Source organism: Tachypleus tridentatus, chromosome 13 (genome assembly GCF_004210375.1).
Source record: "Tachypleus tridentatus isolate NWPU-2018 chromosome 13, ASM421037v1, whole genome shotgun sequence".
NCBI classification, from domain to species: domain Eukaryota; kingdom Metazoa; phylum Arthropoda; class Merostomata; order Xiphosura; family Limulidae; genus Tachypleus; species Tachypleus tridentatus.
In genome coordinates this window covers 113,765,780-113,791,703 of record NC_134837.1, presented here as the reverse complement: position 1 = coordinate 113,791,703, position 25,924 = coordinate 113,765,780, and the positions used below count along the sequence as shown (strand labels likewise).

General features: G+C 30.4%; 2 protein-coding genes across 30 annotated transcripts in view; one reads left to right on the top strand and one right to left on the bottom strand.

Moving 5' to 3' along the window:
* LOC143239950 (nonsense-mediated mRNA decay factor SMG5-like) overlaps positions 1-25,924 on the bottom strand; it is a 220,519-nt gene that overhangs the window by 73,451 nt on the left and 121,144 nt on the right. The gene's annotated exons all lie outside the window — the stretch shown is intronic.
* Positions 1-25,924, top strand: part of LOC143240517 (exocyst complex component 6B-like) — a 59,905-nt gene that overhangs the window by 3,824 nt on the left and 30,157 nt on the right. For 2 of the 27 annotated variants that reach the window (XM_076483057.1, XM_076483067.1), the window contains exons 2-5: positions 1,765-1,838; positions 2,306-2,370; positions 6,141-6,206; positions 7,250-7,327. In XM_076483057.1, coding sequence (XP_076339172.1) covers positions 7,265-7,327 — 63 coding nt within the window. In that variant the 5' untranslated portion in view covers positions 1,765-1,838; positions 2,306-2,370; positions 6,141-6,206; positions 7,250-7,264. The other 25 variants (XM_076483066.1, XM_076483056.1, XM_076483071.1 and 22 more) reach the window with 23 other exon arrangements.

Genomic DNA, 25,924 nt, shown 5'->3' with positions numbered 1-25,924 from the left:
TTCCTTTGAGGAGGATTATCCATGATAATTTGCATGAGAGACATTAAAATGAGTGATTTCCAAAGGATGGGAGGAAAAAGGCTTGTGGCATGTTTTTCTTCCATTTTTGTCACATAAAGGGCAGCACTAAATGAGACTAGTTATATGAAATACATTTTCAGTATAGGAAACATAACTTTCACTGTTGCCCTGCTTAATATCTTATTTTGTTGAAAATCACCTATATTTTCATGAAAATTGGGATCATCTAGAAATTTTTCCTTCTCTCCAGTATATTTTCTTGGCCTCCAAATTAACAAGGCTCCTTATATCCAATTTTATATTGTAAGCCTCGATATAGATATATCATCCAGTTGTAAAAGAGACCCAAGGCATCTCTCAGTCCTAACTTGTTAATTTGGAGGCCACAAAAACATCCTGGATGGAGGGAAAAATTTCTAGAAGATCCCAAAATATTAAAGAGTCAGTGAGTTTAATACAAAGGTAGATGATGTGAAAAAAGATTGAAGTAGGTGATGCAACTTTGAACATTTTATAGTTTTAAGTCAGCTTTATCATACTAATAAGATATAGTGTATAACGTAAGCCAGTAGTGAAAAGGAAAGGATGGTTTTCTGTGGACAAATATTTAGTCCCATCTCTTAAAGTAAGGTGTACTTTTTCTGAATTCAGCTTGACAGTGAGGATGAATCACATATATTAACCTGGTTTTGCTTGTGTTATTCAGTTGTTATACTAGTGAGGTACAATGTATGTATAATGTAAGTACTGTGGTTCCTGGGACACAAACAGCATAGCATAAAGATAGACTTTAATACAATAACAGTTTTCTTACTTGACTATTTTCCATATATTGCAACAAAGGTATTTCTGCTGAATTAGACAATGACTGAAGATGGAATTTGGTCATTTAGCAAACACATCATGCTATGATCTTTTTATGGATGATTTATGGACAAAATTGAAAGTGCTTTTGTTGTTATTTTTTAAAGCTTTTAACATCTGGGAAAATAAGGTTAACACAGTATATGCAAATCAAGAAATTTTAAGAGTTTGGAAAATTTGTACCTTATGGACCATCACACTTTAATGTTATTACCTTAAAATTGAAACTGTTTATTTAAACCACATCTGAAACATAAAACCATTTTTATCAAAATCTAATTTCAAAGATACCCAAGAATAATTAACTTCTTAAAGTTTTAGGTCAATTAGGAATTGTATTTTTTTAATGAAATTTAGTTTTCTGTGAAGAGATTTATTTTTGTTGTTGATTAATTAATGAAATTCTTATTGTAGTTTTGTTCTTATTTATTTTTCAGTTGTGTAAATAATCAGAATACTTAATACTTTTACACAGTATTATTTGTTTAAGGGTTAATTTATCTTTTAAGAACAATTTTCAGGCTTCCTGCTGCTCTTGGAACTATTTCATTGTAAATCATGTTCAGTTTTGATGGCCATAATAATGCATTATTATGAAAATACTTCTTTCATTGTAGTAAGTTTCTACAAAATGAGGTCAATCTTATTCCACACATTTTGATAAACTTATCACACAATCTCCACTGCATTTGGAGGTTGGCTTTCTAGACTATGTTTAAGCAGATCAAAGACAAAAACGAAACAGCATTTTATGCTTCAATAAAACTGAATTGTGTTGGCAATCCAAATATTTTATGTTAAGGCCTTCAAAACAAATGCAGATAATAATTATTCACTAATGGATATAAACTAAACTGAGTTCTTTTTTGTCTTCAATAGTGTTTGCTAATTCAGAACCTGTTAGAGGGTTTGAAGAAGGTACACTCCAGATGTGCTTTGCTGATCTTAGGCAGGTTAGTAAACCTTTACAAAAGTCTACTATTTAAGTTCATATTAAAAGATATTACAAGTAATGTAAACATTGCTTTTGGACTAAATACATTTTATGTGGTTGCTGTAGAATAGTCATTAATATTGTATACGTATGTAACATATGCATACATTATGTATATAGATATGTAATTAACAGTTACATTATGGAAGACATTAAACCTTGAAGAATGATATATGCTCATAGGAAGAAAAGTATGCAACTCTCATGAAATGCCTTTCAAAAATGAAACTAGTTAATGAAATTATTTCCTTAAAACTTGATAACAAACTTTCATTAAAGTAAGTAGTTTCAGCAAAAGTTTTATTTTGTAAATATTTTTTGATTTTTCTAATAAAATTCATTATTTAATGTAGTTATTTACACTTGGACTCTGAGTAGTTCACATGCAAAGTAATTTTTATATAAAGAATACTTTTTACCTTACAGTTTTTACATTTCATTTGCATAACCTCTAGAACCTCATAAATGAACATCAGTTGCTGTTTTTTAAGGTAAATATTTGAACTTTTTTTTCTCTTTTATGCACCGTATTACTAACTCTATCATCATCAACAGAGAGTGCAGGGAAATGTTTTTCAAATTAATAAAAATGTGTACATACCTTTTACATCTTTATAGAAATTTATTAGTATAGTCATCTTTTTCACATATTCGTAATTTAACGTCTTTATCTTTTCATTTATAGTTTATTTTTAATTATCCTTTAAAATTCTTTGTCACTATTTATTCTGATATGTTAACTGATACCAATAGGCCTTTTATGAGGAAGTTATTTTGACAAATTTCCCATATAGATGTGTTGCAAAAACAGGATGGCTTTTATGGATACCATCTTGTTTATAAAGCTTTCACAATCCATGTAACAAGTTAAGCTTATAAAAACCATTAAATCACTCAAATATGATTTTTAAAACATAAATTATACACAGTCAACTAAAATATAAAAATTAGATTTAAGTACAGTTCAACTGTCTCTAAATATAGCATTATGAGGTAACAAACCACTGTAAGTGCTGTAGACAATAGTACTGCAGGCTGTTACTTCTACTTTAGAACAAAAACTGTTCACCAATTTCATAATAACTGTTGGTGGAGTGAAGTGTAAACTGAGCTCTTTATAACAGCTTTGTACACTTGTATTAACTAATTACTTGTACATCATAACTTTGTTTCCAATGTATAGAAGATTGGCATAGCACCCATAAAAGGCTGTAAAATCTATTTCTGTTTTGCAGTGGATTCAGTTCTAAGACTGCATATATCTATGTCTCAAAAGGACATGTGAAAACACATTGGCATCTTGACAGTTGTATGCATTGCGAGCTTATGTGTTTAGTCAGTTTCTGTTAAATTGGAGATTTTTTTTTATATAACTTGGATCATGTGACAAGCAAACTATGTGAGCAAAATATTTATTTTAAATGTGTCTGTTGTAACAAAGAATTAAAACTTGGATAACATAAACATTAAATTATATACTATAATGTTAATTTCATTCACATGCATGGATTGTAAAGATGTTTAATTAAATTTTGCACATAATTCAGTAATTTGCATATAAATTAATTTTAAAATGCTGCTGTTCTGATCAGATAAACAGATATGGCTTTCAGTGTTATTTTGTTTATCAACACTACTCATCATTGAGTTTCTGATGTGAGTACTTAAGACTATGTCATTTAAATGCTTCTGTGTGCATTTTAATCTGGAATTTTTTGCCTGTTGGCTTCAGTCAAGAACACTTTTTATATATCTGGGAACCAAATATATACACGAGATTTACATTCATTGTCAGTGACAGCCCTCAGTGTATTTATGGTATTTGTACTTGCGATTATAAATGTCACATACATGTTTGTAATTGATACATTTTTTGTTGACTTCGCTCTCTTGAACTTTGAGGAATCCAGTTATATGTCTTATCACAGCTGTAAGTGAGAGTGACTTATTTTGTCACGTAATTCTTGGAATTGTGATTTCTTCATGAAGTTATTTGCTTTTATTCTCTTTTTTTTATATTTTTTCTGTTGACTAATTCACTGGACCTTTCTACAGGCTTTAACAGAATTTCAAAGTAATTGTTAATCAGATTGTTTACTTCTGCTATAATTATTTTGGTGAACTTTGTATTTGGTCATTCTAATTTGCTTGAGAAACATCTCTAGAATACTTTAGAATCCTCTTTTCTTAGTCTTGCCTGAAACATCAGTCTAGTCTAGTATTCTGAATGGTAAATGGTGAACAAGTTTTTGTATTTGTCTAGTTCATCCCATAGTTCTGATGCTCATGAACTGTCATGGTTAGTAACCTGTATGGTCACTTTAGTCTGATTGTTAATTGAGAACTTTTTTATTAACTACTAGATACTAGTTACTCATTACTTTTTATCCTGTGTTTTGACTAATAATCTGCTTCCATATTCTTGGAAATTTCACAGAACTATTTATTTAGTGGTCGTGGCTGAAAATCAATCATTAGTCTTCTTGATGCAGAGACTGGTTGATATATATACAGTAGTTTTAATATTCAGTGACCATCATGGAGGTCTGTTTTCTCTTTTTTTAACTCAAGGGAGTTTCAAGTTTGTATTATGTGAATTTTGTTGCATATTGCTTTTTCTTTGTATTAGAGGATGATCTTGTGTGTGTCTCAGGTTAATAGGCTGGCTTTTATTGGTCACTAGCCATTGTTAGGGAAGGTTGTATAAAGTTTTACTTGTACAGATCTCATGCTTTTCTAGGTACAAGGAAGCACTGTGCTGGTATATGGAATCCTCTCTTACTTCACAAAAGAAATATTGTTTTTATAAACACCTAAAGTTAAAAAAAAGGACAAAAACAGTTACATTATTTAACTAGTGTTTCAAGCAACTGCCCTTCATTAGGTTTGATATTGTTTAAGGTTATTTAATTTTCTCAAGTTTCAACATAACTGTTCATTGTTATTTGTGAATCTTTTCCACTTTTAGAAAGAAATTAAGGATGTTTATTGGATAGCACTGTTAAAATCTATAACAGTATGACATCATTCTCAGTCCTAGAATTAATGATCTTTGTGCATCTCTTAAAAAAATTTCAAAACAACTTTGTAATTTATTTTTATTTTTTTATTAATATCACCTGTATTTTAATTCATTTTTCTATTTCCTGTATATTAGTATTGTTTCCTATATATTAATATCACCTATATTTTTATTCATTTTTCTATTTCCCATGTATTAGTATTGTTTCCTATATATTAATATCACCTGTATTTTTATTCATTTTTCTATTTCCCGTATATAAGTATTGTTTCCTATATATTAATATCACCTATATTTTTATTCATTTTTCTATTTCCCGTATATTAGTATTGTTTCCTATATATTAATATCACCTATATTTTTATTCATTTTTCTATTTCCCATGTATTAGTATTGTTTCCTATATATTAATGTCACCTATATTTTTATTCATTTTTCTATTTCCTGTATATTAGTATTGTTTCCTATATATTTCTTTACATTATCATTTTCTGTAATTACCATTCCTTTTTTTTTTTTTATTTTTTTATTTTTCTATTCTGTGAAAACTGTTTTAACATTTTTTTAACTGCTGTCACTGCCATCTTTCATGTAATGCACACATTTTTTTATGTACATCTACCCATGACAGGAATGTCTTCTGTTATTATTGACATAAATGACATCAACATCTGTACTTGTAATGTGCCCTACTAATCATTGCTCTTTATTATCCTAAAAAAGAATAGTCAATCTATTTAAAATATTTTACGTCACCTTTATTGGGTTATATGTAGTACTGATAAAGATTTAAACACTCATTCAGTTTCACATGTTCATAAACAGTCAAAGGATTGTTAGGCTAGTTTAGCCTGCTTGAAATGAATAGTGTATTTTGTTCAGTTTAAATTCTTGCTCTTGCTCAGTATGTTAGTTATTGCTATTTCTTTTACAAAAGTTTAGTAATGCATTTGAAAGCCACACTGTGTAACATTGAATAGATTCAAAATAGTTATTTGTATCTGAATAGACCTATTCACCTAAAAGTTCCACCAGTCAATAGAAATACAGAGATAAAAGTTACAGTTTTGTAAATCACCTTTTGAGTATATGTATAAAGATTGGCTCTGCTTACTGTTAATAGGAAGATTTTGAATTTTTCATGAAACATTAAGTTATGAAGTACTTTATAAAAATGATAAACATAGTATGAGATAGACTTCAAAATTGAAATAACTTTATTTTAACTAAACATTTTAGTAAACTGAAAACATTGAAGATCTACATGTTGCATTCTTTGGGATTAAGAAGCTTTATGGCTGTCAGGTATTTACAGTGTTAAAGAGTATAATGTGTGTGGTAGAAGGAACACTCTAAATGTCCCTCTGGTGTTAATATATATAATAAACAGTTTGTGTCATGCTTCTTTGTTTTAATAGTAATGGTCTACAATTTATATCATTGTTTTGTAACAAAACTACCAATTGATATTGTCAGGTCAACTATGGTATTTATGTTGTGAATGTTTAATATACATATTGGTTTGTTTTTTATTCTTGTTAACTTTGGTGATAGAACAAAACAATTTAATTCAGAAATTATTTAGATTTAGAATTGATACTTTGTCTTTATTGAGCTTAGAGTAAGTTATTGCACAGTACATTTTTAAACTTAATTATAAAACAAATAATACCCTAGGCTCACTTATTGCACCACGATAAGTTAAATAGCATTTTATTTCTATTTTTTTCAGTTATTTATTAACATTGAGGTATAGATAAAAGTAAGATAAAAGTTACCAAGGGTTTCAATGGAGTAGCGTTTCAACTAAGCCTTTGTTACAATAATGTTTTATACCCAATGCTTATATTTAGGCCATTAAATACGCCTTCTGTTACTAATGTTAAGATCAGATGATAGCTAGTTGTGTCTAAGTGTGAATGTGTAGTATTTAAAGTACATAATTCCCTCTAGTCTTACACTGTTAAATTAGGGATAACTAGCTGAGTTCCGTCTTGTTTTAGACTTCTAAATTAGGGATGGCTAGTGCAGATATCCCTCGTGTAGCATTGCATGAAATTCAAAAACAAACAAACAAACATAATTAAAGATGTATTAACTGTGGGAACTCTACTAAGTAAAATAGTTACATATATTTTTCGATATCACATCTTCCAGTTATTTTAGTTTAGTCAGAGTCCATCAGTCTCCTTTCACTAAAACTGATTTCTTATTATTACTTTCTGACTTATGGTGTACAATTCCTTTTTCTTGTAATTTTTGTTAGTTAATTTACATATAACAGTTTACTTTATTTTGGTGCACTGGAATTTATCTTGCAGAATTTTTGTAGTTATATTTTCTAATAGCTTCTAGATCTTTTCATGACATGGGACTGGTCAACCTACTTTTATGACTATGGACAAGAAAATAGCAAGTATTTAAAGGTAAACCCACAAGTTGCTGTAGTTCTGCTTGAAAAGTAAGTGGAACATAAAAGTAATCAAAGTTAATTTTAAATGTCACTATACTCTGCTTTATTATAAATTGTTAGTCTTTCCAATAATTATTATGGATCTTTTGATTTTTAAAAAAGGAAAAAGAAAATGTATAGTCACCTGAAAAGTTGTATGTTTAGTTACCTAGTTATATGTTGTCCTTAAGATACCTGATACTATTGATGAAAGTTGTATGTTTAGTTACCTAGTTATATGTTGTCCTTAAGAAATCTGATACTATTGATGAAAGTTGTATGTTTAGTTACCTAGTTATATGTTGTCCTTAAGAAACCTGATGCTATTGATGAAAGTTGTATGTTTAGTTACCTAGTTATATGTTGCCCTTAAGATACCTGATACTATTGATGAAAGTTGTATGTTTAGTTACCTAGTTATATGTTGTCCTTAAGATACCTGATACTATTGATGAAAGTTGTATGTTTAGTTACCTAGTTGTGTGTTGCCCTTAAGATACCTGATACTATTGATGAAAGTTGTATGTTTAGTTACCTAGTTATATGTTGTCCTTAAGATACCTGATACTATTGATGAAAGCTGTATGTTTAGTTACCTAGTTATGTGTTGCCCTTAAGAAACCTGATACTATTGATGAAAGTTGTATGTTTAGTTACCTAGTTATGTGTTGCCCTTAAGAAACCTGATACTATTGATGTCTTACTCCAATACAAGTCCTGCAAGATGTCAAGTTTCATTTTTTAAATTAAAAGTTAAGTCTTATTGAGTTTCTCAACTAGCCTTTGACAGGTGTAAATACAAATTTGGAAAGAATGATGGTAAGATGATAAATAGTTGTAGACTGTGAATAAAGTAATGTTTTAGTTTTTCTTTCTTTAATGTTAGTTTATTTTTAGTATTGGTTAAATTGTTTGATATATATATATATTTGTTTATGAGGATTATTTTGCATTGTTATCTTGAGATATGTGTTCAGAACAAAACTAAACCTTCTAAGCTAGCTGAATCTTGTGTTTGGGATTATAGCAAATATTTTGCTTGCATAGAGGTACCATGACAGATGGATCAATACCTTCCAATCATCATAAGTATGGTGGTATGTTAGATGTACGTAATATTCATTACTCGTTTAATTTTTATTTGAACTATATATGTATTTTGTTTTGATCAGAAGTTGGAAACAGTTGTAGATTTTATTACCAAAAAGTTTCTCTCTGTAGATGTTTTTTATCACAGTAATATATTAGACATAACTTGAGAATTCTCTGTATTAATACCATAATTATTAATGAATCAGTTTTAACTGTCGAGAGTTTAATAATAGTTGAATGTCTGTTGTGTAGTCAGTTAATCATACATGCATACAATTTGCACATATTCACAAGATGATAGGTTCCAATGCTTCAAATTAAATAAACATTTTTAGATTTTCATCTCCACGTGTAATGTGAGAGTAATAAAACATTGAATACAAAGTAGATAAATATTATCAATATATTATTTTTCTAAGGTAGATAGAAATAAAATTTTAAATTTATGGTATGTTTATAACTAAAATTCTATTTTACATTTTGAAGTTAATAATCATGAATGTGTTAGCTAATTTAGCCATAATTAGTTTCATTTAATAGAAAACCACTTAAATTCAGAATGTTTGTTTATTCATATATTTAACAGTGCTTACCACAAATTTGCCCAATTAATTAATACTTTCTTGCATATAAATACGATAGTTTTCCTTAACCTTTTTTTTATAATAACTAGGTGTCTAGGCTTTTTGTAATGAAAGAACACCTCATATCTGTTAAAGCATGTCTTGTTAGTTGGCATAACTAAGAATATAGATACTTGTAGGAATATCATGAAGTATATATTTTGTATAGGTTGATCTGTAAGTAATTTTGAAAATTTTATATTTAAGGTTGTTCTATGTGTAAGCTTCTTTATAATATTATAATAATCATTATAATATAATGGTTTTAACTATGAGCTTTGAGTTGTACTTATGACATAAAATTCATGTTTTTTGTTTGTGTGTTGAAATATCCTTAAGTCATTCAATCAAAGTAATTTTTAGAAATATGTAAATCATATAAGTGTTTGAGTCACAGTAATTATATGTTAAGAAGTTACACTGTGCACAAAAGAAGCTTCTCCACTACAATAAAAATACAACTGTTCATGAGTAGTTTGTTGATCCTGATTCTAAAAATTGTTGAATATTACTGATCACCTCTAGTTTTTGAGCTATGTTAGGTTTATTCTAAATATTCTTATATATTGTGAAAATAACACTCTCTGATAACTTTATTTATTTATTGAAAATTGCATTTAAGAATGTTCAAAAACAATATGTAATTATATACTGAAAATACACTTAAGCTATGCTTAAAACTTTCATCATAGTATTATTTTTTATTTCTTTTTACAAAATACCTGACTGACTTGTTGCATCTTTTATGTATGTTGTTAGTTTCATGCTTTTAGAATCAACAGTAATCTTCTGTCATCACAGGACTCCACTGTCTTTCTTGATGTTACTGTTCTATTATAGACATAACTTAAGGGAAGTGCTCACCAAGATTATTGCTCACTGCACCTAGATATTTGATAAGAAGCTTAATTAAAAGTGTGAGAAGTGTAACTTTAGTGACATCTTGGACCCAGTTTTCCTCTAGTTCTCAGGGATATCATTAATCATCACAACATAGTTTTCATCTCTGTAAATTCCTAAGAAAATTTTAACAACCAGTTTGAGTGATTTCCTCACAGTAAGTTCTTTCTGACTGAGTAATGTTTCAGAATCACCATTCATTCATCAGCACTTCCCAAATGTGTGGCCCAACAAAGATGCCACCCTTTAGTTTTTACTTAAACTAAACTAAACTAAACTAACGTGGCAGGGGTTCAGTTCAGAGAGAGAGAAATCAGAAGAGTTCTCTCTCCAACCGGGGTGTTCAGGAACGTTGTGGTTTCTCTTCGTCCCCTTTCGTGGATTGTTATTAAGATTAGGTGGTAGTTTTTTTTATTTTATTTTTTTATTATTATTTTATTTAATAAATTAATTATTGTTATTATTCTTGACTTTTTGGGTGGAGGATGTCTCTCTAAATGTTGTTTTGGGTGGAGGCAAAGGCAGCAGTGGAAAGAAAGGCCAGGACCTGTCCCGAAAGGAAGAAGTTGGGCAGATGTGAGCATGAATATAATTCATTCAAATCCAGATCAAATCAAACGGCACGATTAAGGGTCTGGCAAAAGAGTTGCCTGGGCTGGGATCTAGAAATCCAATGCCTAAAGATTTTGATGTGGGGAAGCGGAGTGCCCGAGAAAACCCACTTTCACACGACAGCCGAAAGTTTTGCCTGTCGTGTGCCCTGTACCTGAAAAAAAGGAATTCATGTTAATAACATGGATTTTATTTATTTAGATTCTTTATTGAGTGGATTGTGATTCTTGAAATATGTTGTAAGGTGATATGTATTTTGTTGGTGCACTTGATAATTTGTGTAGTGATGCCGTTAGTTTGTTTCTATTTTCTGCTTTTAGATAATATTTGAGAGAAAGTTCTGTTATTCTATCTCTTATAGTTGGTAAATTACTAATTTGGTGTAGATAATTTGTTGGCGTAAATGATGGTAGGCTGAATGCGGATTTTAATATTCTGTTTTGTTGCACTTGGATTTTCTGGAGTGTGTTGTTTGACATATTGTATGTTACTTGACATCCATTACTCTGTTAGTGGACGGATGTAAGCCTTGTATATTTGTATAATGGTGTTGGTGTGCATTTTGATTGTCTACCAGTTATAGTCTTTAGATATGAAATCCTTTTCTGATTGATGAGTGTATATTGTTTATGTGTTTTTCCATGTTAGTTTTGTGTCGAAAGTGGCGCCAAGGAATGTGATGTTTTTGCTCATGTTAATGGTTGTGTTTCCAAGTGATAGTTTTATTTTTCTAGATTTTTTCTTTGCTTCTTTAGTTTTCTATAGAAGGTGATTGCTTGTGTTTTTGTTGGATTTAACACGACCCTCCACTTGTTGCTCCATGTTGAGACGTTGTTTAGTGATTCTTGTACGCGAGACATGGCCATTACTGGGTTTCTGGAGGTGCTCCAGATAGCGATGTCGTCTGCGTATTGTGAATTGTGTGTGTATGTTAGATTTGGAAAAGGTATGTCACTGACGAAAATTATGTATAGAAGCGGAGAGAAGACTGATCCTTGGGGCACTCCTGCTGTTATATTAAATGATTTGGATATGGTTTTATTGACTTTTACTTTTGCTGTTCTATTGGTTAAGAAATTTGAAATCCATTTGACTATCGTGGGATTTATTTTATATATGATGGCGTTGTGCCAAATGCTGTCGAATGCTTTTTTGGCATCTAGGAATACCCCGATGGTTACTTGATTGTTGTTGTAAGCTTTGTAGATTGATTCGGTGAATCGTGTGAGGTGATCTGTTGTTTCTCTATTTTTTCTGGAGGCATTTTGAGATTCTGGGAGGATGTTGTTTGATTCGCAAAAATGGAGGAGACAGTTGGAGATAATTCTCTCCATCAGTTTGCCAAGGCAGCTTAACAGACTGATGGGGCGGAAATTATCTGGATTTGTTCTATTCATTTTTACTTCACTAACTTTTTGAAACTTATAAGATAGATGGAATGAGGGAAGAAACATATCTTGATGATTCACTGAAAGTTGGAACTCAACTTTCTGTTTTCCTACAATGTAATTCTCTCTCACTGGCCATTCCTTCTTTTTGAAATGAATTTTATGATATTGGCTATCCCAGACAGACAAAAAAGCTACAGTGTTTGGTATACTCACTTTATAGACTTAGCAGTAGTGGATATTTGATTGCTTCATGTATAAGCTGCATGTTCTATTATGTTCACAGCATTAATAACAGGAACCAATGGCTTAGTGTTCCCATTATGTAAAAGCACAGTTTTCACACTAACTTTAGATGTATTGGTAAAATGTTTTCTTTCTTGAGAGTATATTCAGTAATTGATTCTTCAATTAGTGCATCAACATTTGTACAGAAACACAAAGTATCTTGCATGCTGTAGTGAGAAGCAAGACTTTTATGATAAATTCCATTGCCGTAAATGAAAGTTCCCCATGCTGTTTCAGTATAAAACAAGTCACAAATCTGATCATTTAGCTCATCTTGTGTGATCAGATGAGGCAGTTTATGCTGAGATGCCACAGGGGTAAAATTACTAAATGAAGGAAGTAAAGATGATCCATTGTCTTTTTTGCAGTATAACTTCTATTTCCCACTTTGCTGCTGGATGTGACACAAGAAAATCATCCCAATGAGCTACTGGTGTCATCACAGATGCAATCTCTGAATATTTAGTTTATTGTTTAGTTTTGTCTGAATATCCAGAAATATTAATGCAAAAATAACAGTAAGTTAGATGATCTTTGAGCTCACACTGTATCATTGAAATTGTCAATGACACAATTGCTCTTCTTTTATTTAGCCACTGTGTGAAGCCAGATTTGGAAACTGTACAACACAAATGTAGCATAAACTGTTCAGGTGGTTTTTGGACTTTACTTGAAGTGAAAGCACTCAGTACGTCAAATAATTTTCTAAAAAGTATAAAAGAATTATGTTTACAGAACTAGTTTAAAATATTTTAAAAACAAAATTTTGATTTTATTTGATTATATCACAGCTATGATGTGAGGAAGATGGACTTTGTTTTGAGTGTGCACAGAGCCAGACAAAGTAACCAACTGAGTGAGTGAGTGAAAAGCAGTTGAGAGAGAGGTGTATCACTCTGCCCATTTTAAGCTCAGTTGAGGGACTCCTCAAATGTTCCTGGGCAGAAAAGGTGAACATGGGAATGAAGCAAAATTGGTGCAAGTCATAATAATTTTATGAAGAACAAGTAGCACATATGAACAATATATATGGAGTTTTACACCAATACAATACAGTTACTGTTTGAAGTTATCAAAAATTTATTCCTTTTGTTCATTAAACTTTCTATGTAAACTTAATTCCACAGTATAAACCTATAGAACTGAGCTGATTGCATGGTATTACACATATTGTTGATAAAGTAGTGAGATACTATAGTATCTTAAAATCTAGAGGTGATGGACAAATTCTGATTACATATCTGAAACCAAAACTATTTAATTACCAAGAATCACTTGAGTTTTCTCTAGTAGCAAATGATTTGTTATGCAGTGTTACCTAAAACATTGTTTAGGGCAAATTTGTGTGTGTGCAGTCTTATAAAAGAATTGATTGATTGATGAATTTTTGTTATAAAGACAAAAAGTTTTTTTTTGTTTTTTACTTTACAATGGTGTGTTTACACTTTATATTTTATAATGCATGCTTTTGAACCAATTGCAATGTTTATTTATTTATGAAAAGTGTATAACTATCTTTCAAGTTGTTTTAGAAATAAAATTATTGCTAAAAAATACAAGTTTCAAATAGTGCAACATTTTTTTAACAGGTCTTATTTTTTTTAGGTAGGTCTTGTTCAGGCTTGTGAATGAAAAGGATTTGTACAATTTTAATAATATAATTTACTAATTTTTAAAATATTAATTTGACCAATCCAAACTTTTAGTGTGAATTAATGTTCTTTACTCCCTTAAGGGTGAGAGAAGCAGACAAGAAGAAAAATGTATTTTCAGCATTAAAAAAGAATCAACGAGACAAGAAGAAGTTGGTAGAAACTGCCCTAAAACATATCAGACAGTTAACATCAAACAGTGATTAGTATAATTGTACTTAATTCTTCCCTTTGTTACATATTTTGGTTTCCTATAATTACTGGCTTGATGGAAAGTATCCATACAGTTTTTTGTGTGTTTAATGAATTTGTAAAATGTGACTGTTCAATGTCAAGAACATTGATATCAATTATTCTGAGAAGTGACTGAACCAGGCTTTCAGTTAACATTAATAAAATATAAAGATTCTTATAATTCTTTACCATAGTTTTGTTAAAAAATGGACAGTTCTAGCAGTAGAGCTTACCATATTAATGTCTGCCATAAAGGGAAATTAGGCCAAGAAGTGCACTTTCTACTTCTTATTTCTAACAAAATATATTGACCAGTTTTTGATTCTTTGGCTATATAGTTTTAAAATTTTGTGAGAGACAAATACGTTTATAACACTAAATTGTTAAAATTATTTGACCCATGTGTTGCTTTATTTCTCAGTTTTAAATCACTTTTTGTTTAGCCCATTTATTGTGTTATAGAATAGGGAAAGAGTGTGATTCTGAGGGAAGTTTGATATTATAATTAAATTGTGATCATAACACAAATAATAAAAAAAGACATTAAACACGGGTCAGTGTAATAGTTCTCTTCTAATTTTCCATTTGATTTAATAGCTAGCTCATAACTGTTTGGTCTCAAGGTAATATATAGATAGTAGAAAATGAACTTGAATCATCTAATAAACTGTTGTCGTGACACAACTAAATTCCTTGTGTTTTCTGAATATAACTTAACAACTAATTGTAAAGTTACATACAGATATTAGAATATAAACAAACCTTGTGGTCTAATAAATAGCAGCTATGATAGATCTAAATTGTCTTTATGATTCAACACACTGATATAGTTGTGTTAAGAGAGTCATCTGTATAAACAATATCTGTAAAGATGTGTTTTCAAAACAAACACCAAGGGCCTTTATGAGATTTTTAGAATGGTACTTAATACAGTTTTTCAAGTGTGGTCCCAGTTATTACTGGAAGAAACATCATAATGTATAGTTGACTGGTATGCTGTAACATAATAATACATTGTGTTATAATAATCCAAAAAATGGCTAAATGATTGTTACTATACCACAACTGCTGCAACCTAATGGCAGACACTAGAAAAACACAGTACTATGACAATGAAAACAAATTGTGATTGTTACCCTGCTAATATGGTATACTGTAATATAGTGGGAGATGCTAAAAAACAAACAAACAGTACTACAACCATGAAAAAGTGGCTAAATGATTGTCACTGTGCTGTACCTTGATGTTGCTATAAGGTGACTGTTTTGTGGTGCTAAATAATTTGACAAAGTTGTTTACCAAACTAATGCAGAAGAGCATATGATGTTACTACTATAGAATAATTCAGTTTGTTTGTAACATATACAAAACAAATATGTCTGTAGTAATATTACACAGTGGTATAATTTGTATAAACAGACTTTTCATCCTCTACTTACATCAGACAGTTAGAGCTGGTTGTTACTTAATATTAAACACCTTTACGTGCTGTGTATCTGAAAGCCAGAGTTCAGTTTATTTAGAAATAAATCTCACACATCTCATGCTTGTAAGAAATGTTTGGTAGGATAGTCTACAAATGTGAAAAGGACTTTTAAAGAATCTTAAAAATGGGAATAATGTTTGACATGTTTCTCTAATAATTTGACACTGAAAGAAGTTAGTTGTGCTTAACTTTTATGAAACATTTAAAATTGTGCCTTTTACTTGTCATATAAGTATGCTACTGGTTGAATTGTAATTGACTAATTAGATAAAATAATTATTAGCTATGTTGTACTGTACATTTTAGGCTCATAATGAATGACACATCATCAGGTTTTTATGGGGTATACTTTTCAACAGTTTTTGTACTTTACGTTAAATAAACCCCACAATCTGGTAGATGGTGTAGTTAAATACTTTTCCTTTGCAAAGAGGTTTTAGTGGAATAGTCCATTGCAGTTAATGATAAGATAATATCACTTACTTTGTTTGTGTGAATAATACATACTTTATGAAAAATATGTTAAGATCTATTTTTTTTCATAATTACAGTCATTAAGTGTTGCTTTTTTTATATCATTCATGCTTTTCATTTATAAATTTGACTGCTCATGGGAGAGATGTAATTAAACATTAAGGTTTTTTTTTTCTCTCTAACACTATACTGTTTCTGCTTCTGTTTGTTTAATTTGTTTGTTACATGAAATAGAAATACCAGTTTTGAAGGTCCCAAACTTGTACATGTTTAAAGCACTAGAACTACCAGTAAACATTTGTTAATGAAGAATTTTTGAAACATTACTCCTGTTACTGATTGTAAACAGAAGACTTAGTACTCGTGATATTATTTTATGTTAGTACAAATATAGTACTACATCATGTTGTTGTTGTTTTTTTAATTCATGGAATACCTATTGTGTATTATATTAGATACTCAAAAGATTCAGACAAATGAAAAAGGTACAGAGCAATATAAAATTCTAACAAAAGATAGCCATGTTTAGATAGTGAGTAAAAAACTTTCATGTTTTGTGAAAAAAAGTCAGAGTGGCCTTTTAACTAATATAAAACAATTTGTTAATGATAATACAAGTTCCCTTGCACAGGCCTTCAACAGTTACAAAGATTAGTGATAAGGGTTAAAATTTTCTGTGACCATCAGTTGTCTTAAGGGTTCAAAATATTTGTAAGCTAATAACCATCATGAAGGGTGGAAACTTCTGTAAGGTATCAGCCTCTGTGTTTCTTAAATGTTTTCACAAAAAACTCTTAGTTGTTTACAATCCATTTTGTCAGGTTGGACTTCAATGGTCACATCATTATTCAAACTGCTTACTCTTGAATGTTCAACATTTAGTTGTTTTTTGTCCTAGCCTTTTGTATTACTTTGTTTTGACCATAGGCAATTTTTTTTCAGAATAGTATGTTACTGTGGACATGAATAATTAGTGTAAATATGTGTATATTGCTTTGACTTTTGAACTATGAAGTGTTTCTTTATGCTTAGTTTTACACTTCTGGAAACAGGTAAAACCATTTAACTGAATTGGGATTTTAACACTAGTTAAAAGGGTATAAAATTTGATAATATTGTCATGTTTTTGCTTTTGTGTAAATAATAAAAAATTATCAGAGAAACTAACTTTAAAACATAATATTTACAAGTAGATTTCAAATAAAACAAGTCAGAACTGTTTTTTTTTTGTGTGTGTGTTTGGAAAATATTTTATTAATCATTATAAACTTATAATTGCTGGAAAGAAACTGTATAACATACTTATTTTTCTGGTTGTGTTAGATGTTGATTTTTTTTCAGTTTGAAGAAATCAAGTATTGTGGAATGTTTTTTTGTTTAGTAACTAAGAAAGATATTTATCTGCATGGTACGTTGTACATTTTTTTTTGTTTGTGGGTACTTTTTTTTTTCCACAAAATAGTTTATTGTAACTATCTGTCCATACATTTGTTGCTGAGTTTTTGGGAGATAGTTTTCAAGTGCCTTTTGTGTGCAAACCAAACAATTTTCATAAAATCAGTTTGTAAATTTTTGGTAAATTGATCCTATTTAATAATACCATTTTTTTGCTTGTTGTATATAGAGCTATATTTATATGTTTATGTACACAGTATATTTATTATTTGTTTTAGTTTCAGAAAATATTGATGGATGAATGGATAGAATACATTAAAAGTTAATTGTATACTTAGTGTTGTTTTGTTAGCTGGTGTTTATTTTTAATGTTTTAAACAGTAATTTGTTTGTATTAACCAGTACTATATTATATGAAACTATATTGTTTTATCCAGTATACTTCTCCCTCAAGTACTTTTGTCAGACATCATTTCATTTGTAGGTCATAAAAATGTGATGAATATAATCTACAGCCTTTGTTACTGTTTGTTTTTTAACAACTAAAATAAGAAGAAAATTTTTATGACACACTATCAAGATGTTCCTCTCATTTGATACTTCTGCTGTAATGATGTAAAATTATTTTTATGGAAGTAAAAATCACAAGTTTATTCAACATACATTATTATTGTGGCATTATATTTTATTTCATAACATTCAGTTTGAGATGTTTTAAGGATAGTTTGGTACAGCTGTAGCAATGTATCCTTGTCTGATACATTTTTTAGTGTTCCTCATTCTTTTGTTCATACAATCATATGTCTTAATGTGATATTAAATACAGTTATTGTGAAGGAAAAAGACAATTTATTGAATTTTTAACATGATACAGGATATTTGAATATTTTGAGTTATTTGCTTGAATCATTTCATAATGTTCATTATGAAGAATGAGGATTTAACGATCTGGATTAAACGGAAGTTTATTTATACATTGCTATTTATCTTTAGTTAAGACCTTTTTACATTTTTCTGTTAGAGATTCCATCTTTTGATTTCCCATCCTATGTTATAATCCTTGTACAAATTTTACAATCCTAGTCATTCCCTTCTTTGGTGATCACGTTTGTTTCCATGTCTTACCCCTTAAATAGCTGATTGGCAAATAGCAAGATTTTACCCCAGTTGTTATTATCTTTGAAGAAAGTTCACTGAATAAAGTAAATTAACATTATTCCAGGGATATTTTTAGTATGATACAGCCATGTTCTCAAAGCTCTCTTTGCCTTCAGTTGTAAATTCAAGAAGGTTTACTGTTAGTAATAGGGATAACACAAGATGAGTCTGTAAAAATATTTTATATATCATTTTTTTACTTCCAATAAAAAACTTGCTTTCAAGAAAACGATGACAGTTTCACACTATTAACTCATCACCTCTTTTCTATGCCTTTTATCAAGAAGCTTCCACTAATAAAAAATTAACTTCTTATCCTAGACCTGTAGTACTGTTATCTAGTATCATTCTATTTACTTTTATATTATTTTCAATTAGTTTTCTCTTTATTAGAAATTGCTACTTTACTATATTTAACATACATATTGTTTGCAAATTTTCTGTAAATTTTAATAATTTTAAAAGTAGAATAGCTTATTTATATTATTTACACGTGAAAAACAACGAATGTTAACTCATAAACGATTAAAGACTTATGAACTTGCAAGGCGTGTAAAGAAAGCTGAACAATAGTGTGTGTGTGTGTGTGTGTATACATAAAGTGCTTAAATTAAGTGTTGGTGGGAAGGAAGCACTTGAATTTGAAAAAAAAAAAACTTAAACTATTCGTGTATAATTTTAGATTACATGCGACTGAAATAGCCATTCTGAATTTTTATAGTTTATTAACTAAATGTGTAATAATCTCACATTTTCTTATTGTAGTAGCAGAACAAAAAGTGTATTATACATATAGCTGTGATTGTTTCACAATTTTGGTTTGGAATGTTTAATTAGTGGTGTTCAATTAGGAGGTTTTGTAGGTTACACAAAGGAAATTTGACAATTTTTATATTATAAAATGTATTTTTAATTTTAATACTTTCATCATTTTTGGAGATCAAGTTCACACAGTAGATCGTTTTTTTGTAAATTTTTTAAAAGTAATTTAGAGAACTATGCAAGAGTCTGTTGGCTGTGGTTTGTATATTTGTACATAAATTTTCACAATGTACTACGAGAGACTTTGTATGCTGCAGTAATTATTAAGAGTTGTATTGATTGTATTTTATTTATGTGTTTCAGTCCTATGTTTAACCATCCTGGAAATGCATATTCGATAGTAGGTCGTATATATGTTTTGTAGATTTTTATTATGTTGTCTGATGAGGTTCCTTGGTTTTTGCCGGTTAGATTATTTGCATAATTTGTGCATTTCCAATTTTTTTTAAATATATTATTTGCATGTTTCACCCATGTTAGTTTCATATTGAAGGTTAAATCTAACAGGTTTGTTGTGGTCTGGAGAAGTGTTTCCCTCGTGTATAATTTGGAAGGAACTCTTTTATGTTTTGTTTGTGAATGTAACTAATTGATTTTTGGTAAGTTTGGTTTAACACAATATTTCTCACAGTATTCTTCTATATTATCTAACAACAGTTGTAGATTTGTCGTTATTACTGATGGGGTGGGAGCACTTTTCCAGACTACAACATCGTCTGCGAATTGTGATGCATACTCCAAGTTTGGGTGTTTTAAGGGCATATTGATGAACAGAATAGGGCTAATTACCCCTCCTTGGGGAACACCCACCTCTGGAATAAAGGAGAAGGTTCCCCTGATGAAATAATAATCAGTGATGTTGAAAAAACCCACTTGTAGAGAAATATATGTAAAAACGGCATCGTCAGGTTCACAAAGGATGACCGAAGAAGGTCGAAATGTTGTTCGCTCCTCAACGTAAAATATTTTCTCAACCCAAACGAGCCGTTTTTACATGTATAAGGTTCCCCTGACATTTATTTTCCAACTTCTATCTTCCAGGAAGTTAGATCGCCAGGTGATCTGTGGTCTGTCTCTATATTTTCTAAATTCATTTTTAATTCTGGTAATTTTCGAGTTATTTCTAAACAGTTTGAGAGTCTATTACTAATTATTCTTTCAAGAATTTTTCCTATACAGCTGGCCAGGCTGATCGGGGGGTAATTGTTTGGTTTACTTGCTGGTTTTCCTTTTTTATGGAACACAAAGACTATTGCTTGCTTCCAAAAAACCGGGATGTACCCAGAACTGAGTGATAAGTTAAAGATTGCTGCTATGTGTTCATACAGTCCTTGAATGCTTTTTCAAAAAGGAGAATGGCTTGTATGTCATCCTCTCCTGGTGTCTTGTCTTTTGTAGATTTTATTGTTAGTTTCACTTCCTTTCTTGTTATTGTTTTAGTTTGTTTTTTTAATTTTGCGTAAAGCTACACGAGGGCTATCTGCGCTAGCCGTCCCTAATTCAGCAGTGTAAGACTAGAGGGAAAGCACTAGTCATCACAACTCACCGCCAACTCTTGGGCTGCTCTTTTACCAAAGAATAGCTTTGTCCTAATTCAAACATGGGGAAATTATATATTTCCTGTCATCAGTACTCATACTTTGGTAAGTTAGATATTTATGTCCTCTGTCATCTGAGTTACTTTAGATGAATTGAAAGTTAGTTACTGATTGCTACTTTGTTTTTTCTGGGTAAACTTAATTGTCTTGGATGTTCATTACTATTGCTATTATAATCCTAATTTTTAGAAGTGCAGGACTTAATTATGTGTCCTTCATTGTCCTTGTTAATTCAGATATCTGTTAAGTTAGATATTAATTATTCACATGTTTTTTTAAGTAATTCTGGTCAATTTGCACATTCTTTTTTATTCCATACTTTGTGGGCTAGATACAATTAGATGGTTTGTCCATAAGATATTTATCAGTATTTTGTTAACTGATTATGCTTTAATAGTTTCTACATTACACAGCTTTACTACTTGTAATATTTCATTTATTCTGTCTGATTGTTTTCCATCATTGTTAACTGTATATCTTATTATCCTAATTTTCATCAGTGGGACTTAAAATCTTTTGACTTGTTATGTATTCATTTATTTCCCATGGCTAAACTTGATTTTGGCTACTTCAACGTGATAGAAACCTGTGATACCAGAAACCTAATTTAAACCCAGTAATCTACACTTTATTGTTCTGCCCCATAGTGTCCACTTTATTGATAGCTGTTTGCAACTTTAAGTCCAATTCTCAAATTCAAGACCCTACCATTCAGACTAACCTTGGCTCTAAGTTGTGTGGAGGTACAAACTTTTTGTGACTCTGAGTCTTTGCTCACTTCATTCTGTGGATTATTGGCTCCTGCTTGCTTCCATCCATTTGAAGTCCAGAGACCACACCACACTACTCTGCTCTAACAAGATGCACTATTTAATAGGATTCCTAATGATGGAGAGAAGTCTCTTCTTACCCTTCTCAATACCTCATTCAATGATGAATTCTTCTTTTCAACTTCAGTAAAGTTTAGCTTCCTCCTTCATCTTCACGTTTGGAATGAATAATTCACACATTCATCACCTTCCAATCTCTGGTCTACCATGGAGTGTTCCCTCCATACCACCTTCACTGAGGTTCCTAAGCTTTGTCCCACTTCCCTCTACTTCTGCTGGGATGGTGGTTGTTATGGTGCATTACAACATCTTCAAAGTGGTCACTTATATCATAGAGCCAGTGGTACCAATTCCAGGTCTCTGTGCTCATGGTCACCACATTATGATTGTAGCTTTCCATTTTCCTGGCTCCCTTAATTTGGTGTTAAATTGATTATATTCTCCCAAGTTTCTCCTCATGGAGTGGCCCCTCATTTTGTATTTCAAACAAATTTCCTTCATCAAAATTGTTCAAAGTTAATCCAGTCTCAGTGATACCCATAATATCAAAATCATCAGCTTTTCCCAGATGGGTATTGACAGATAAAATAATAAACTAATTGGTTGGAACAGGTCCATCTCATGTGGGATCTTTTCATGATGTTGGAGTAAAATAGATGCCTCTGTTCTCATTAATTACAGTTGCAGAAGGTTCTGTCTCTGCTTCTAGAGGTGAGAGTGAGAGACTTTGTCCAAAAAATGTAAAATTAATCAAAAATACTCTTCTTTTCTTTCCAAAATGATTTCAAATTGTAACATGAAGCTATACTCCTAACAGTATACATCTATTTACAATTAAACTTTATTTTTCTCCCCGTTTGACTACCCTTTGAACTGTAACTACTATTCGTGCCATTATAAGTTGCATCACTCAATATGCACATCGCTCTCATTATGTTATTGAATTACACTACCCATGAACTACTACCTAGTTGCTTGCATTCTAGTCTTGTAAAACATTTTTTATTACATTATTATTATTATTCATTTCACCTAATCTAATCTTAACTAACCTTACAGAATCTCTATTTTTACATTTTAATTGCCTTTAGAGTATTGAATAAAGAATAAACAGGAAAAACAAGAAATAAAGTACTTATCCAATTTCTTTTTTTTCTTGGTGTCAAATGTTGAGAACACTTAAGCATATTTTTATAGTAATGATAACAATGTATGAAATATTTTGTTAATTAACTAATACACCAAAGAACATAACTAATAACATGCAAAAGGAAGATACGTTTCTCAAACAATTACAATATTTCTGGCTTTTCTAACTATGCAACAAAAGCTGTTACAAATTCATCCAAGTTACCTGTTGTGATTCCCATGGTAACAAATGTTGTATTATAAGAGAAACTGACACTTGTCTATTCAGATGTAACTTAATAGATCAAACCTTGATTTTCTATTAGTTACAGGTAAAATATACTTAAATGTAAAAGACAACTATTAACAAAAAGAGGATGTGACAGGTGGGTACAGCAAGAGGGGTCTGATATTCTATGACAGCTTTGCAACCATACAAAATTGAAAATTATGTTTTGTCTGAGCAATCAAAATTTTACAGTGAGTAACTTTAAATTTGTACTTTATGAATGGGTGATGGATAAAACAGATGAGAAAAGATGCCTAGAAAAAGTGTCACACTTGGAGAAATGCAGTATTTTTTTAAATATTACCCTGCGGAATTAATACCTTAAAACTTAAAGAATTAAAATATGGATTATTAGTTGAAACTTTACACTGTGTTAATTCATTTAATGTAGTCATAAAAGCACATTAATAAATTTTGAACATAAGACACTAAAACTTTGTTTCATGCACAGTAAAGGATACCCAGGGCAAAAGGGTTAAATCTCAAATTCATATATTAACAAATTAGAAAACAGAAGTTTATTGAAAACAAACAAGTAGAAACAACAGAAATCAAACACAAGTTAAAAGTGATATTAATTTGTGATCAGTCATGGTCCAAAGTTTGTGACATGAAGAATGATTTAAAAACACATGTCTATACAATAGAATGCCAACTGAGAAAGTTAGCATAGTGCTAGAGTGGCAGAAGTAGTCAGCAATGCTAGTAATAAATGACACAATATGATTGATGGAGGGTGGTCACATGATCAGCACATGTTCTGAAATGGTGAGAAAATAAAGGAGTAGAAAAGACTGGTGCACTGATAGCAAACATTTTTATAGCAGTGCTTAAAGGGCAAACCAGGACTGAGATACCTCTGGGTGAGAGGAAGTAATGTTGTTTTGGAAAAAGACATCAGTAGAAAAGATATTGCAATGGTCTAGAGTGATTTGCCACTACAACCAGAATAGAACAAAAAAAAATAATAATACTTTGACAATCACAGAAATCCAAAGGGTGACTTTTAAATTATTGAAATACAAAGTTGATAACTTACCACACAGTAAATGAATGTGTGTGAGGCTAGGGCTTGAAATTAATGTTATGAACAATACAATATATAAATTCAGAATAATAAATATTTCAATTAATAAATGAATCAGGAGTAAAAAGCAACAACAAAATCACTAACAACAATTAATAATAATCTTCATCAATATCTTGTGAAAGCTCAATGTAAGATTTTCATTCACTTGTTAGATCACAAGATTACAAACCATGTAACTGTAATTTTCATAATGTACAACATTTATGATATCTGTACATCACCACTAGGGAAAACTGATGCCAGGTTCACACTACATGCATGTGTACTCAAATTAAACATGATCATTTAGAAGGTAAGCTATTATTTTAATGCAATTAAAAATTCAGAAATAAGGTGGACAATAGAAGGAATAATAAATGAATGCTAACAAAACCGTAACCAAATATAAAAACATAATTTATTATCTCACAGTGTTGATGTAGCCTCTTTCTTGTAACTTTATTATACAAGTTACATGGTTTTAATTTTGTCACGTGACAAAGTATGTATATCTTACATTAGATGTAAGACAATTATGGTAAGGTACTCATGACGACTCAATCTTATACTTATTTTATTAATCCATATTCACAATGTTAAAACTTTAAGAAAACATAAATTTTTTATTCCAAGCAATTATAGCCATATTTATATTCTCTGAGCACGTGTCTTGACTGTGTAAAAGGATCCGAGAATGGTATCTGTAATAATTAACTCAGCTAAGCCAATACAAATTTAACAGGTGATTACACACTGTTCATTAACAAGTCCCAAAATTGTTTTATAAAAACAGCTGCTTAATATGCATAAATGTTGTTCAACAATAACTGCTATTCAAGTTTGATAACAGCTGATTAGCATGTGTCATTTTTGTTTAACAGGACCTGTTGCTCAGAAGTAGTACCAATTAATTGTATGTGTAAAGTTTGTTAAACAAAAACTGATGTTTACAATTTGTACTAGCTGTTTAGTATGTCTCATATTTATTAAAAAACTGATGCTTAACTTGGTAGTGGCTGTTTATCTTCTTAAGATTGTGCAACATGAAAAAAATATTTAAACTTGGTAAAAAGTGTTTAACATATCTATAGACATTAACCACCTGTTAACAGGATTAAACGTAATGTATTTCTGTATCAGTTCCTGTTGAATTGTCAGAAACATGTTAGACTCAACATAGTTCAAGAGAAGCTAACATAAGAATACTAACTTGTCAATAAGTAGTTACACACAACATTATTTCTTTTACAATGATATATATACATAGATTCTTTTCAACTCTCCTTCATTAAACACAAAAGGTATTAATATTACTTGTAAACCTGGGCCTGACATGGCCTAGCCCGTTAAGGTGTGCTCTTAAGTAATCTGAGGGTTGTGGGTTTGCCTGAGCAGCCAAACACGCTCGCCCTTCCAGCCGTGGGGTGTTATAATGTGACGGTCAATCCCACTACTCATTGGTAAAAGAGTTGGCGGTAGGTGGTGATGACTAGCTGCCTTCCCTCTAGTCTTACACTGCTAAAATTAGGGACA